A 16,889-nucleotide genomic window follows, 5' to 3' on the forward strand; every position below is an offset into this window, starting at 1 on the left:
GCAGTATGAGCATGTTACTTAAGCAGGCAGACATGACATTGTTTAGGAATGGGATTACATGTGAGGACTAGGGTGATTCTGAATGAGGGCACTTTCTAACACAGAGGTGCTGTGAATCTGTGCAGACATGCTAATTTAAGGTAAGGCTTAGGGATCCCAAACTGGCCTAAAATAATTTATCAATCTATAAAGTTTGCAGTGGTGAGAGGGATTATCAGATGATTAGGTTGATGAAGCTCTTCCAGAAGCATGGCTCAACATGTGATGAGGCCTGTGCCAGCTCAAGGTCTAAATGTAGGGCTCTGTCTGAGGGCCAGATGTGAAGCCTTAATGATGTATCTTCCCTTTAAACTTTTTACATTCAAAAAAAGAACATGGAGGTTGGACAGGCAGATGACATCTAAACTAATGCAGAGTTATCTGTAAGCTTCAGCCAGTAACCTTGCAATATTAACTAGATGAACCCTGTTTACTTTTGTTCCTACTGTGGCAGAACAGTACATATCAAGAGTGCCTCAGCAGACTAGCTAAGACAGCTCTTTCAGGAAGAAATGGACAAAGGCCATGATTTATATTGGTGCAGCTTGATCGCGCACTGACCTCTCCCTGGCACTGATGCACTCTTATCCTTTTCTTCCCCTGTTGAGATGACTCTGACCTACTAGATGGAGATAAAATCTACTAACTTGCATTTATAGTAAGGGAAAGGTTCTGGCAACCTTTTTCTCATCTGTACATATTGCATGAGGGAGCTCTCCCTGTCTCTGTTCCAACAAGCTGTTGTGTAGTGATGGGTTGAGCTAACCTTGCTGACTGAGTCATGTTTCCTCCAAATGGATCCAGCCTGTCTGTGTGCGTGTGTGTGCGCGCGCGTGTGTGTGTGTACTTGAAAGAGCCCTTTCCTTGTGCAGTGAAAACAGGGCGACTTCCTCATCTCTCCTCCCTTCCTCTCCGTGCAGGTAAACGTAATTTGTTCTGGTTCAGAAGGCCACGCGACCTATACCAGCACTGGGCAACTTCATGCCAAACACACCTTCCCGTCAGTAGCACTTCATACTGATCTTCTAGTTGTTAGACTTGCGCTGGTTTTTGTTCGTTTTTTTTTTTTTTTCTGCAAGTGAAAATTAGCTTTTTATCCAGGCTCCCTAAGGAAGCAGATTTGTAGATCAGTGCTGCCTTTCTGTTCATGTGAAACCCTCTCTGCTGTTTGTTTTCAAGTAACTTTTGACCAAACTGGAAAAAATTCAGTGGCTGAGAGCCCCAGATTAATTCCCTGTGCAGAGGGGAAAAAAAGAGGAAAAACTGAGCAGTTTTGTTTAGCTGATCGGCTCTGTGCTGAGCTCCGGGCTAGGGCTTCTTGTCCGGTGGAGAGTTAATGCACTTGAAAAACCTTTGTTAGCCCTGTGGCTTTGTGAGCCCCAGCCCGGTCTAGTTAAAGATCAGGTCTGTGCATGCCTCTCACTGCTGCAGCCGGTGAAGAAACGGGTATATAGCTCTATTTTTGTCCTTATGTAACTGCGTTAACAAGGTTGTATCAGGCTAACTATTTTGAGTAGCAGTGTTCGTTTTCAAACCCTTTATGCAATAAACTCCGCGGACTAGGCCCGAGATGGGCGGCCGGGAGCGAGGGGAAGGAAGGAGCTGCCGGGCCTGCCAGGCTGGGGCCTGGAAACAGGGCCGGGGCGAGGCCGTTCCGTTGGGCTGGGACCGTGTTCGGGTTTAATCCACGGCAGACGGGCGGGCGGAGGCCCGCTCGGGTGAGACGGTGCCCGATTCCCCGTCCCGAGTGGATTATTTTGCCGAAGCGGTGCGCTGGCGAGGGGACAACAGCGGTGCGTGCAGCCGCGCTTCCTGCCGCCGCCTGCCCAACATGGCGCGGGCGCGGCGGTCAGCGGGGAGCGGGGCGATCCGATCCGGCAGGGAGAGCTGCCCTTCCCCTCACGCTCGGCTCCGCTCGGCCTGGCTCGGCCGCGGCGGCGCCCACCGCCCCACGCGTGAGGGCGCCGAGGCCCGCGCGGAGCTGCTGCGCTCGGGCGGGTATTTACGGTACGGGCGCGCGCGGGCGGCCGTTACGGTAGCGCGGGGAGGGGAGGGGGGAGGAGGGACTACGTGCGCGGGGGCGGGGCGGGCAGTGCTGCGTGCTCGGCCCCGCGAGGCGCGTCTCCCTCGCGAGCTCGGTGAAAGGATTTGGCGCCAGGCGGGTCCGCTCTGCAGCTGCCGCAGCCGCACGAACCAGCCGCGCCACCCACCCACCGCCTCCCGCCGGGGCCTCGACCCAGAGCCGCCGCCGCCCGCCCCAGCCCAGAGCCGCCCGCCCGCCGCCCGGGGATCGAGCCGCCGCCGCCGCCATGAGCTGCTCGCCCGTGAACGTGAAGAAGCTGAAGGTGTCGGAGCTGAAGGAGGAGCTGAAAAAGCGGCGCCTCTCCGACAAGGGCCTCAAGGCCGAGCTCATGGAGCGGCTCCAGGCCGCGCTAGACCAGGAGGAGGCCGGCGGGGGAGGCCCCGCCAGCAGCGCAGTTGAGCCTGGCAACGGCAGCATGGAGGGGGAGGCAGCCGAGAGCGGCGGGGGCGCCTCGCAGCTCCACCAGGGGGGAGGCCCCGACCAGGCCGCGGCCTCCACCGCGGAGGACGACGACGAGGAAGGGCTGGAGGCCGCCGATGGCGACGCCATGGAGCTGGGCGAGGAGAACGGCGAGCGGGCGGGGGCCGGGGGCGGCCCCATGGAAGAGGAGGCGGGCGGCGAGGAGGAGGAGGAGGAGGAGGAGGAGGATGAGAACGGAGACGACCAGGGTTTCCAAGAGGGGGAGGACGAGCTCGCCGACGAGGAGGAGGCCGCGGCCGGGGACGCCAACGGGCACGGGGAGCAGCAGCAGCCGCCGCAGCCCCAGCCCCAGCAGCAGCAGCAGCCCCCGCCGCTCCTCCAGCCGCGCGGCGCCGTCAAGGAAGCCCCCGGCAAGAGCGCTGGCGGCGCCTCGGGGCCCCCGGCGGCGGCCCCCTCCGGCCCGGCGGGCCCCGCCAAGCAGCAGCAGCAGCAGCAGAAGAAAGCGGAAGGTGGCGGCGGCGGCGGCCGCCCCGGGGCTCAGGCCACCGGGGGTGAGTGTGCGCGGCGGGGGGGGGAAGGCCGTTAATCCCCCCCCCCGGGAACCCCCGTGGCGGGGGGGGGGAGGGGGAACGGCCAGGAGGGCGGTTTCCGGGGCGCGCGCGGGAGGGCGTTCGCGGTCGGCGCGAGAGCGGGCGCGACGGCGGCGCCTCCCCCGCGGAGGGGGGGGGTCCACCGCCCCCCGCGCGGCACCGCGTGCTGCGCTCCAGGCGCTGCGCCGGGCCCCGCGCGGCGGGCGGGGCGGGGGTCCCGCGAGGGGCCCCGTCGCGCGGGGCCGGGGGGGGGGGGGGAGGGAGGAGGAGGGGCCGTTGCGCGGGGGAGGCGCGGGGAAGGGGCCGCCGCGGCGGGCCGCGGGGGGAGGGGCGGCGGCGGAGGGGCCGCTGGGGCGCGCTGTATTGTGCTGAGGAGCGCTCGGCGGCGTGACGTCACTTCCGGCCTGGGCGCCGCACGGGATGGCGTTGGGAAGGCCTGGTACAATGGAGGCGGAATCCCTTCCCCGCAGGCAGCCGGGCGGCCCCACGCGGGGCCGCCGCCCGGGCCGCCGCGCAGGGCCCGCCGAGAGGAGGCGCAGTCGTGCGGGCCGCTCGGTGCCCTTGCGAGCGGCCGGGAATGTCCTGCTTCCCAGGCGGGGGGCGGGTCTGGCGTCGCGGGAGGCGGCTTTTTTTTTTTTTTTTTTTTTTTTTTTGTCCGATTTTTTTTTTTTTTCTTCTTCTTTTTCACCGCTTGGGAGCGGTCTGGCGTTTCTGTGGGGATCGTAACATTGAGGGCCGTACTAGCTGCTGCGTGCTGTGCTGGCCGCTTCTGTCGCGGATCACAGATGATTTAGCAGACGAGTTTTGAGTCTTCTGAGAAAATTCGAGATACGGGTTTTTATCTTAGTATAAAGCAAAATTCTTCTTTAGGGTGCTATTGCTTTTCTCTTGCTGTAGGTTCTTACGGTTTCCGAAGTTGGAACCATCGTGTAGGATTTTATTCCCAGTTAAAAGAGTTGCTTCGTGTCATTAAAATAAATTACGAATTCTGTTACAGGAGATGCTAAAACGGAGCAAAAGCCTGGTGAGAAAAAGAGGGGAGTGAAGAGACCACGTGAAGACCATGGCCGTGGATATTTTGAATACATTGAGGAAAATAAGTACAGCAGGTAAGTAAACTTGATGCTGGGCAGCATTTTGTTAATGAGGAGAAGTAAGGTACAGAAATGCTTATTCTAACACTGTGGAAATACATGTAGCTTTAATATCTTTTGTTTGCTGCTTTTTTGTTTTGTTCAGGGCCAAGTCCCCTCAACCACCTGTTGAAGAAGAAGATGAACATTTTGACGACACAGTGGTTTGTCTTGATACTTGTGAGTAGACATGCTTTCCTTTACTTCGGAAAGATGTGGTGTTATGCTTTTAATCTTAAAACCACACTTTCTGAAATGTGGGGTGAACACATTTGTTGACTTTCATTACCAAGTAACTTAAAAAAAAAAAAAAAAATCAGAAATGGTGTTTCCACACATTTTCAGTATACAAAAGCACACAAGGATACATGGGTCTTTATATTAGCAGTAATAAGCTTGGTTTTCCCATGAATTCTGTGATACCATACAGTTTTCTGAAGAAATCTTAACCAAAACACTAAACTAGTATGGAAACTAAGGTGGCCAAGTGCAGAGTGAGCATAGAACACCCTAGAAACAGCTTGAGAAACGAGTTATATAGCACATGAGCTTTTCCCTTCAGAAAGTTCGGAGAGTCAGTAGTGAGGTGGTTGCAGTAGTACAATTTGTGAAGTGAGCTTCCTGCATAACTTGCCGAGGCTGTGTTTATGTACCAACCGGTGGAGTATTTTTTTCACATTTTCTGATAAATTTAACAAAAAAATCAGGTAAGGCCTCCTGGAAAGTGACCCATTTGCGCAACCTGGGAGTTTGCGGGGCAGGGGAGTGATTTGTGCAAGTGGGATGACAGAGCAAATTAGTTGCAAGGGTGTAGAAATTGACAAGTACCTACAAAGAGTGGGCTTTTTCTTGAGGCAGATTATAAATGTTACTGTGATGTACCACGACTGGGGTGAATTTGACATTTGTATTCTTGAGGGTAAGTATAAGGACTTAGTGCAGTATTAAAAAACTTAATTGAGTGATGCTTGAACTTGCTGGATTCTTAAAGTGCCATGGAAGGAAAGCTTAAATTTTGACATTATCTGGCATATTTGCTAGTAGTTCCAGGTGTTTCTTTCCCAAGAACTGTTTTGAAGTGGAAGGAGGTATTAGTTTACAGCCATGTAAATTGCTGAATATGCCATCATGACATTTTGGTAACTAAATTTCAAGTTTCTAGCTGCTAACCTGATGCGTAGCCACCTTTGTGGAACTTCATATTTTTCCCAATAACTGAGTAGGAGCTACTTTTTATTATTGTTATTTCTAGTAGAAAGTTTTGTTACTGGACAAACTTTGTGATTTAGCTTCAAGTGTAAGCAGACTGCTTGGAGATCAGACATAGCTTTAAGACTGAATTGTGTAACAACTTGGAGCTCTCTTTTCTGGACCATAATGATCCAGACATAGAAAAGGTTTAGCACTCTTAAGGGCTTTTTATTAACCTGTGTCTTACAAGGAAGCTGGCACTTCAAATTCTGTTCTCATTTGTTGTTGTAAAAGTAACCTGCACAGGTGGGTTTCTTCTGTATGATTTTTATCTTGTTTTCATGCAACAAATAAAAGTTAGAAGTACTAATGAGAAAACACTTGGACCACAAATATTGTAGTTGCAACTGTGGGTGGCTTTATGCAAACAAAACAAGATCTCATGCATGAGAGTTACCAGTAATACAGGGAAGACTGCATTTTAGTGTACTCGGGCAGCATGCAGACTTTCTACCAGGGCAGAAGAACTCACTGCTTTCTAATTTTGCTCCTTTCTTGTAACTGTCAAATAGGTTTGGAGTTTCTTCAATGGATTCCTTGCTCTGGGGAATTCAAGTGCTATATCCTGCACTTCATGTTACCGTTTTGCATTGTCTTTTTGAAACCTGCTAGAAGATTAATTTGAAACTTCATGGTGCTGCAGCTCTGAAGATGTCTGTAAAACAAAGGTTCCACTTAAGTTCTTAGTGATAGGTGAATTCATAGTGCAGATGGTGTTACTTAGGTGAAGTAGGTTCTCTTACCGCATTCTGCGTGCTTAATGTATCTGCATTTGACTTATCTGACTTTATTTTAATTGGCTTAATCTAACTGGACTTGCTAAATGACTACATTAACCAAAGACAGTACTACTTTCCATCCTTAAACAAGAATACTTGTGTTCCTATTCACTTCTCAGCTGCCCTTAGGTTTCGGCATGAGGGGTAAGAAGACTTCAAAAAAAAGGTATCTGGCAAATAGTGCAAAGAGCACAACGCGGATTCCTTTGCTGTGTATTGATGGAAAGATCTCAGATAACTGACCAAAAAGGTTCAAATAGATGAGATGAAATTCAAGTTTTTAAGCAGATGGAAAAAAATAGAGGGAATTTGGTGATAGAAGTGAAGATGGCACCTTGAAAATGATTCGTGTTAGTTAGCTTTTCGTAAGATTTTTGGCCGAGGTTCAGCCTGCAGCTCTGTGTGTTCGGTTGCTTTCTGGAAAGGTGCTGAGTACTTGCTGGCAGTTTGTCTTGAAAACCACCTTTGAAAGCTGAAATCACCTTTAATGCATAAAATTGGACAGTTGTAGTTTATTTTGTGATAAGAGTAAACAGAATGATTTTTATGTTAACAGATAACTGTGACCTGCATTTTAAAATCTCAAGAGACCGGTTTAGTGCTTCCTCTCTGACCATGGAAAGTTTTGCTTTCCTTTGGGCTGGAGGGAGAGCCTCCTATGGAGTTTCTAAAGGCAAAGTCTGCTTTGAGATGAAGGTGAGTTAAGCGTGTTTTATGGGAGACTGTTTTGCATGCTTACATATAATACTGTTTATACTTGTCAGGTTTTTTTGTACTTAGCTGAAACTAATTCAGGTGAACAGAACTTTCAGAAGGCCTTCTCTTAGGAGCCTGTGAGATGGTACTTGATAAAAGATGGCTCAATTTGCAAAACTGCTTCCTCTTTTATAAGAACTTCCATTTAACACACAAAAAGCAGCTCGCATTTGCCCTGAAGATGTAACTTCTGGTCTCATTTTTGAACCAAGAGTTTTATTTGGCACCTCACACCTAAATGCTTGAAGAATTTTCATACTTGTTAGTCAGAAATTTGCTTGCACTTTCTGAAGGTTACAGAAGGCTTGGCTTTTCCTTAAAAAGGGTTGTAAATATCCCAGCAGCCCCTTTCTCTGTTCCTACTTAGTCTTTGAGTTTGACCTGCTCTAAGCAGGGATGTGGGCTAGATGACCTCCAGGAGGTCCCTTCCGAGCTGAGCTGAATAATTCTGACTTAGGTATCCAGTGAATGTGAGTATTTAGCAGGTACTCGAATTTTGAGAGCAAGAGTTCTCCTAAAGGGTAAGAATGACAAAGAGCAATCAGCCTTGTAATGAACAGATTTCTCCAACTTGTTGATGAAAGAATAATAAGAGGCACAAAGCTTGATTTTTCTTTTTTGACTTAGCCATGTTAAAGCTGCCTTTGCATATGATGTGCCTGTGTATATAAATGCTTACTCTGTTCTCTTTCTCTAGTACTGTCAAATCTAACCACTACTGTGAGGAGTGGGCAATGATCCCATTCTCCATGCTCTTGCATTGAGTGATTTCTGTGTCTGTTGGTACCTTTGGAAGGGCAATGGAGTGAAATTGATGTCAGTATTTATTGCCCTGTTCACTTTCAAATCAGTTTCACCTTAGTCACCTGACTCAACTAGTTGTGGAAACTGGTAGGATACTGATCAGTTTTTGACTTGAGTTTGATGAAATTTGTAAAGGCAGTTAGAAAATAGCTGGTTGCCTCCAGATTGCAGTGCTTTTAGGTGGTGTTTTTGAATCTGGTTATGTTGTTTGGAAGCTGGCAACTTGCCCAGGAAGTCTGCTTACTGTGGAAAAGGATGAGTGTAATATTTTCCCCAGCCTATGTAAAGCAATGTTTTTATCCATGACCACATTTCATTGGCAAAGTAATTTACTGTTAATCCCAACTTTATGGCAATTATTTTTTAAAAATACATATACATCTTGTTTGTAACTTTAATACAGTATCAAAAGGATTAAGGCTTTTGGCCCCTGAGAAGGACTGCAGTGACTAAGTGCTTTGAAGGTATATGGTATCTTGCATCTTCATTGCTTAGTCAGGAGATGTAACTATTTAGTGATTGGCTTATGATTTCATATACTTAAGCATGTTTTATTTTTGCAGAAGGTGATTACTCAGACTTAGCAAAGATTTAACCGAAGTGTAAAGGTTCCAGATGTTACCTTTGTGTTTCCATCTTTTTAATGTCTAATAAATACTACATATCTTTTTAATGAATAATTTAAAAATAGGTTACAGAAAAGATTCCTGTTAAACACCTGTATACAAAAGACATTGACATACATGAAGTGCGAGTTGGCTGGTCACTGAACACAAGTGGAATGTTGCTTGGTAAGCCTTAAACATTCTATTACTTTTGTATTATTTATTGTGTATGTGGTTGAAGTTTTAAGTCCTCTTTTCTTAAGCAGATGGGAATAGCTTAGTGATTATAGTCCGTGTGTTCTGAAAAGCGGTCTTAACTTTAATCGTTCACTGGACATGGCATGAGAAAGTTTATTAATGGGACCAAATAAAGCAATTAAGTATTCAGGCCTGTAACGATTACATGATTTGGGAGTTAATTCTTTTAGTGGCCAGGTATAAGGATTTCTCCTTTTCATGTAGTGTCATAACTAGGAAGAGGGGGGTTTTGCCTTTGGGGGGGGAGGGGGAAGGGTGGCTTTTTGTTTGTTTGGTTTGGTTTTGGTTTGTTTTTTGTGTTTTTAAAGGGTGGGGTGTGGTATAAGGTATAACCAGTGAAGAAAAATTTCTGGATAATGACATCATCATTCTTTTGGCTTGGGGGGAGAATCCTCATTTCTGAAAGTAGCTAGGAAGAAAGAAGTACAACTTCATTGGATACTTGGGAACTGATCATAATGGTATTTATAACTAATACCTGCTGCTGAGACACCTCTTTGTGGGAAATGTATATGAATTGGTATGCTCTGACAGCAGCAGCAGCTTTCTAGTTAAGTACTGAAGTTCCACCTGAGTCCTTGTGTTTGACACTTCCTGTTAGCTTGTTCCTTGCAGCTTCATCCTCAGCTGTCGCATAGGCTGAATGTCTGCTAAACTCCCTTTAAAATGGGGAGGGGTAAGTGCTACTGGAGACTAAATTCAGAAAGCCTGCCTGACTAACTACGTTACAGGTATACTGGTGCCTAATCAGGTCTGGTCCTGGCTTTATGTCAGCATGAATCTGGAACCAGCAGCGTAAGGCTCTTAAAGCTGGGATGGGGGAAAAACACTGCTGTTCCATATCAAGTGAGAGTGTCGAGTTCTTGAATACAAGAACGAGCTGTAGCTGTTTGGGGCTTGTAGCTTGTTTTGGTGTTAATAAAAACATTCTGAAGAGCAGCTTACTTAAGTAGCTGTAAAGTGATTGTATTTCTAAAAGGTTAGGTGAAAATGCCTATTTTTAATAAGTTTAAATTATTTCTTCAGGTGAAGAAGAATTTTCTTATGGGTATTCTCTAAAAGGAATAAAGACATGCAATTGTGAGACTGAAGACTTTGGTGAGAAGTTTGATGAAAATGATGTGATTGGATGTTTTGCTGTAAGTTTTCACTTTTATTTTCTTCTGAGGAAAAACATCCTTGAATTTTTAGACTGCTTTGATGTGAGAAGCAGTAAACCAAATACAGAAAATCTTGGAGCAAGACAAGTTGTTTAACATAGGGAGGAGGCAGAAATAGCAGGTATTATCAACAGTGACTGCTGTGAACATGTTACGATTTCATATTCACAGACAAATATCTTTAAAGCCTCTTAAAAAAAAAAATCAAGATCTTAAACAAGATGGTCATTCACAGTAACTCATTTTAAGATAAAGCTTTTGAGTAGTTCCTTTATGATACAGCAGTGTTACAGAAGTTGAGTGAATATAGCCAATATAGTGAAATGACTAATATAACTTTATAGAGCGAGATGAGCAGTTTTATCCAAACTAATGCTTTGTTTGAAAACCAGAATTTTGATGGTGATGAAGTGGAACTCTCGTATTCCAAGAACGGACAAGAGCTCGGTGTTGCATTCAAAATAAGTAAGGAAGTTCTTGATGGGCGACCACTCTTCCCACATGTTCTCTGCCATAACTGTGCGGTTGAGTTCAACTTTGGTCAGAAGGAGGAACCTTACTTTCCTGTACCGGAAGAGTATACCTTCATCCAGAAGGTCCCCCTGGAGGATAGGGTCCGAGGACCAAAGGGACCTGAGCAAAAGAAAGATTGTGAGGTAAGTTTCTTGTTGATAATATCAAAGCTGTTGAGACAGATGAACTGAAGTGGTGGAGTTTAAGCAGACTCTTGTACAACTCTGACCTTTTTGTTTGGGGGGCTTTAGTACTTGGTGTCCTGTGACTTGACACCCCAACCCCCAGTTTCCATTAGGCTTGCTGGTCTAAGTTGCGTATTAAAGAAAATCTTTGAACTAGTATCTCAAGTATAGAACCTGTCGTCGTAGGTGGTGATGATGATTGGCTTGCCCGGAGCTGGCAAGACTACATGGGTTACCAAGCATGCAGCAGCAAATCCTGGGAAGTACAACATTCTTGGGACAAATACTATTATGGACAAAATGATGGTAAGTGATAATATGATATTTTATTTGTTGATATGTTAAAGACTTGCTGTAAATCCAAGGTCTTTGGCTGCCATGGGGTTCTCTTGTATCAAAGAAATCTAAGAAACAGGCTACTGGTTAGCTAGTGACCATTAAAGATTTTTATCTTGCTGAGCTGCTACTCATACATGGCACAGCAGGATTCTGAAGCTTTTTGTGGTACTACATAAGAAATAGTTAACTATTGTTGACTATTTAAGTATTTCTATTTCTCTTTATTTCACTGTCCTCGGAACACTTAGCTTTGAATTAGTAATGTGATGAGTATACCTTAGATTCAGCTGTATTGATTCACGTAGATTCTTTGCGTATAAAGCCATATGTCTTACGGAGGCTTTGGGAATTTCAGCTATGAGTTTGAAGCCGTGGCCTTGAATTGAACAATCCTTGAAGTAAGGTGAAAGGCATTTAGCAAAGGAAAATGGCAGCCATGTATATCAGGGGCTACTTTAACTCTGGGAAATCTTTCTGTAGGTTGCAGGTTTTAAGCGGCAGATGGCGGACACTGGAAAACTGAACACACTGTTGCAGAGAGCTCCACAGTGTCTTGGAAAGTTCATTGAGATTGCAGCTCGTAAGAAGCGGAATTTCATTTTGGATCAGGTAGAAGCTTCAGTGAAAAATGGTTAAAGAAATTTGTTATAGGCTGTAGTGCAGTAATTAAATGGGATTAAACTTACATTGTAATAGCAGTTGTTTCCCTTACTGACTTACTACTCATTCAGGGGACACAAAGTTGAGATATTACTACAAATGCTTGTTTGAACTTCTCTGGATTTATGGGATGTGGGAGGAATAGTGTTTTAACACGTGGATATGAGCTCGTAACTTTGCATTATGCAGCATCTTTATGTCCAGTTATTTGTAAACTTCATTGCAAGCTCTTGTAGAGGTGAAGTCTATACACCATAAGTTGACTTCCTTAACTCTTACAATGACAGCTACGTGTAGTAAGTTACTGCATTTTTTTCAGACAAATGTGTCTGCAGCTGCGCAGAGGAGAAAAATGTGCCTGTTTGCAGGCTTCCAGCGCAAAGCAGTTGTTGTTTGCCCAAAAGATGAAGACTACAAGCAAAGAACACAAAAGAAGGCAGAGGTGGAGGGAAAAGATCTTCCAGAGCATGCAGTTCTCAAAATGAAAGGCATGGAACATAATCCTATACTGTGTTTTAGGATGCTGAGTATCTGTTTAAAGGATTAAGTAAACGTGAAGTCTAAAAAATCACTTTATCTTAAACAGTTGTACTTAAACAAAACTGGAAGACTATTGTAACTTGTAGGACAACACTATATTGTGTTCCCTCTGCTGCAGTCCTTAACACTACTCAGTTATGCTGATATGCTTCATGCAGATGCACAAAGCTGTCTTGGCATAAAGTGCCCTATATAAGTGACATATTTGGCAGAAACTGGTATTCTGAGTGGAGGCTTATAAAAGAAAAAAAGATATAGGCAGAATGTTTTCAAGGTTTGGAACAGTACTGGCAACTCCATGAAGACCTGTTTATTTCTTTTGTCACTGTTACATTTCTTAAATGCTCAAATTATGTAATTTTGTCCCTATGCTGAGGGAATGCAGGGGGTGGGAGGAAGAATTGGGAGAAAGGTGGTTGAATTACGGCTTTGATTGTAGCTGGATGTAGATGCTGAATACTCAGTGTTTTTGCAATTATAGGGAACTTCACACTGCCAGAGGTAGCAGAATGTTTTGATGAAATAATCTATGTAGAGTTGCAAAAAGAAGAAGCTCAGAAGCTTTTGGAACAATATAAAGAAGAAAGTAAGAAATCTCTTCCACCGGAAAAGAAACAGAACACTGGCTCGAAGAAGAACAAGAAGAGCAATAAAAATCAATTTAATAGGGGTCAGAGAGGTCGTGGAGGATTCAACATGCGGGGCAACTTCAGAGGAGGAGGTGAGCCTAGAGATGAGCCTGTAAATTTTGGAGGTTGCTGCTGCTGTGGAAGAAGAAAAAAGCATGTAGTCCTTGCATTGCAGTTGTTATGTAGTGGGAACCTTCATTTCAGCTTCAGTAAGTTTGATGTATTATTGCAAAGTTAACTGTCCAACTTCTAAAGCAAGGATTGCCAAAATCCTGGGTAACGCTGTTCACGTGGTTTGAGCCACAGCTTCGAGTTTTTATGTTAGGTTTGGCATTCGCTTGTGTACCAGGCTGTATTGGGGGTGTAGCGCATGGGTAAATTACATTTTTCACTATGACCAGATGACTTAATCTTGGCATTGAAATTTTTGCACTGAATTTGGACATCCAGTAATCTTCACATAAGAAATACTTAAGGCTGAACAATTACTTGATTGAACTAACTCTCTTCCTGCAGTCCCTGGCAATCGTGGTGGATACAACAGGAGGGGAGGCAACATGCCTCAGCGAGGTGGTGGAGGTGGCGGTGGTGGCGGTGGCAGCAGCGGTGCAATTGGCTACCCGTATCCTCGTGGCCCTGTCTTTCCAAGCAGAGGTGGCTACTCAAACAGAGGAAACTATAACAGAGGTGGAATGCCCAACAGGGGAAACTACAACCAGGTGATGCTTTTGGGGGGATTTATTACCTGAACTACAGTACTTGGAATGATGTTGTCTCAAAGGTTTGGTGGCTGCGAATAGCCCAGACTTGGTTGCGGTACTGCACTAATCCCACACTAGAAGGCCTAGCTTTCCAGTTTCGTGTATGTGCCCAGAGCTCTGAACGTTGTGGAAGAGGTTCTGATGTGGGGGTTCTATGTTAAGACTGTACCTCTCTTCTGCTAAAGATGAAGATGTTTAGGGCATGTGTGTGAAGGCTTGTGTTTGATTTTTCTATTTTGTAATTTTTTTTCTCCAAATATTAGTAACCATTGTTTGGCCGTACAGTCAAGGTGTATCTTTATCAAATGTTTAGGGAACGTTCTGGAAATAGCTCTGGAGTCTTTGTTTTGGTGTCTGGTATCAAACACAACTAGTTAAGACATACTAGCCTAGGTCTTAACTGGTGAAATATCAGTGGAGTATTTGAAAACATAATTTGGATTACTGAAGAGCCAGCAGATGGAGCCCAAGCTAGTAAACATGGCTCAGGTTTGTATAATACTGACAAACGGGAAATGCAATATTTTATCTACTAGTATCAATGACTTTTATTTGAAGTTTTGTGGACTAGCTCTTCTATTTTCAGTTGTATGACCCATATCCTTTTGTCTGATCAGATAACACATCCCTGTAGCAACTACAGCCTTTCCTAACTAAAAATAAGCAAGCTTTTGTATTTTTAGCTGTCCTAGTGCAGTTTAGCAGCTGGAAATAGAGTGAGGCAAAACTGGATTAGGCAGCTTTCCAGACCACTGGCAACAACAGTTTGAGCTGGCTTATTAATTCTGAGGTTCTTGCCCCATGTTTAAGCAGCAGTTGCTTGGAGGGGGAGGCTTTTATTACCTAGGCCTGATACCTTGTATTTGAAAGGTTCTATATGGTATGTGATGTTTTGGGTGGTAATAGAAAGATTGGTATTAGTAGACTTCTGAAAAATCTGTATAGATGAAGTAGTTAAAAACTGTTGTCCTCTTGCAGAATTTCAGAGGAAGGGGAAATAATCGTGGCTACAAAAACCAATCTCAGGGCTACAACCAGTGGCAGCAGGGTGTAAGTAGTCCTAACTTTACTTTTTCACTGATTGTTAACTTGAACGTTTCAAAATGCTGTCTGAAATAATTAGATGTGTAATCAAAACTGGATAGCAAAATCTTCTAATGCCAGGTAATATTACTATAAATAGTTTTCTGTGCAAAACTTAATCTGGCTCGATGGTCTTGATGTATCAAATATCAAGCTATGGCTTATTGGTCTTAATGGTATGTAGTATTTGGCTTCACATTACTACTGTGAAGTGAACTTAACTGCCTTCAGTTGTTTAGGAACGTGCTGCTATTTAAGAGGACTTTAATCTCCTCAAGTTTCAAGGGAACTAGATGTTTATTAAACACTTTTTTTTTTCCTGTAAGAAATGTAACCATGATGTGATCACATGTTAAAATTAACTATTTATCCATTTATTGCAGCAATTCTGGGGTCAGAAGCCATGGAGTCAGCATTATCACCAAGGATATTATTGAATACCCAAATAAATGAACTGATACATATTTCTCCAAAACCTTCACAAGAAGTCGACTGTTTTCTTTAGTAGGCTAACTTTTTAAACATTCCACAAGAGGAAGTGCCTGCGGGTTCCTTTTTTAGAAGCTTTGTGGGTTGATTTTTTTCTTTTCTTTTTTTGTACATTTTTAATTGCAGTTTTAAAGTGATTCGTAAGAGAACCTCAGCATTGTGCACGATAAGAGAATGTGTCAGTATTTCAGGGTTCTACATTTTATCTGTAAAATGTGACTTTTTTTTTACCACAACAAAAGTAAAACGTTGCTTTGTACCTGGTGTCTTTTTATTAAAGAATTTTCTCCTTTTTCCCCATCCCCCAATTTCTAAGAAACAGTCGTGAGTCATGTCACAATACGATAGAAATGTTAGCAACCAGATTCGTGCGGAGGCTCCTCGGTAGCCCTCATGAATACCATGAGATCATGTAAAGCTCCATATTACACTCCATCCTCTCTGTGAAGCTTCTGGGTGGGGAGGGGAGGAGGGGGAGGTAAAAGTTTCTGGCAATAACTAGGACTTTTTTGTAACATTTGGAACTCAATAAGATGTTGGGGGCAAAGAGGAAACCTGGGGCTACGTAGTGAAGGTGGAGTGTATGTAGAAGCTCTTAAAGTTGTAAAACTTGGTTGCATTATTTGTGGAGGCTCAAACTTGTGAAGGTACAACACCATAATTTCTTTTCCATTTGTTCTGCATTTTGATTCTGAAAAGAAGCTGGCTTTGCCCATTTCTTATTAAACAAAACTTGTTGTAAATCCAGTTGTCTAATGGGATCTATATGAAGTTAGCTGTGTGTCTGTATAACTCTTTCCCCACAAAATACTGTATACCTAGTGTGCTTGTAGTAGTTACTCCACCATTTTGTAAGCTAATGAAACTGTGAGTCACCCATTTTATATCTAATTTTTAATCATGTCAATTCTCAAATGGGTGTATCTCCTTAGCCTGCTGATTCCTTTTCTCTTTAAAGAAAGTGGGTGGAGAAATTTAACTCTAGACGTTTGTTTGCAATAAAATAAATTCATTTTACTCTTTGTTTTGGGATTGTCGCCATCAAGGTCTAAAATCCCTTTAAGGCTATAAAGAGGAAGAGAATGTATGAAAGCGATGATGTTGGACAGTTTCAAACTCATTACTGTGTACATGCTGAAATACTTGTGTTTCTTTAAAAACCTAAACTGGTGGTTGCTCTGTTAGAGATATATCACGTGTATAATCTCACAATTTAACATGGTTATATGTATAGGGCAAAAGTCTTTTGAGTTGCGCTTGCATCATGTAAATCCACTTAACCTATTTATTGTAAAATAGACGTTGGGGCAGGAGCGAGGGAAGAAACTGGACAGGGAATAGGACAGGAGGGTTGTCACAGAGAACGAATCCTGCAGTGGAACAGAGCTTCAGTTTGGTTTAACCGCTATTTTGTTCAGATTTACGCTTTTGTAAAATGGTAGTGGCAATGTTAGCTAATAATTTCCTTGCATTTTAATGCCGTAAGACGGGAGAGACGTAACCGTTGTCAGTTGGCCTCACGGCGTGCGTGCGCCAGCACGTCACTGCCAGCGCCTGGGCGTTGGGGTTTGCCTGCCGCGTTCCTCCTGGCAGCGTACAGACTAGCAGAGGCTTACCAGCAGCGTAGACCTAGAGTTGGTGTAGCGTGCTTGAAACTTTTCTCAAATGTTAGTCGATTTCTAATAGACTTCAGAAGTAAAGATGAAGTTGTGTTGCTCTTCTAGCCTTTATAGCAGATGACGTTGCGTATTGACATTAAACATGAACAGCACCACCTCCTTGTTAATATTGCTTTAAATCATCCCTTTACTT

At 44.5% G+C, this 16,889-nt stretch overlaps 1 protein-coding gene across 1 annotated transcript; it reads left to right on the forward strand.

Annotated features, from left to right (window-relative positions):
• Positions 1–2,162: 2,162 nt before the first annotated feature.
• Positions 2,163–15,348, forward strand: HNRNPU (heterogeneous nuclear ribonucleoprotein U). Its single transcript, XM_082306374.1, has 14 exons — positions 2,163–3,093; positions 4,130–4,241; positions 4,372–4,445; positions 6,852–6,991; positions 8,547–8,646; positions 9,745–9,857; positions 10,271–10,534; positions 10,763–10,882; positions 11,396–11,524; positions 11,895–12,063; positions 12,597–12,836; positions 13,261–13,463; positions 14,484–14,555; positions 14,972–15,348. The coding sequence occupies exons 1-14, from the start codon at positions 2,349–2,351 to the stop codon at positions 15,023–15,025; spliced, it is 2,535 nt and encodes an 844-aa protein (XP_082162500.1). The 5' UTR covers positions 2,163–2,348; the 3' UTR covers positions 15,026–15,348.
• Positions 15,349–16,889: the final 1,541 nt, after the last annotated feature.

The sequence above is a fragment of the Platalea leucorodia genome (genome assembly GCF_965183815.1).
Source record: "Platalea leucorodia genome assembly, chromosome: 3".
NCBI lineage: Eukaryota > Metazoa > Chordata > Aves > Pelecaniformes > Threskiornithidae > Platalea > Platalea leucorodia.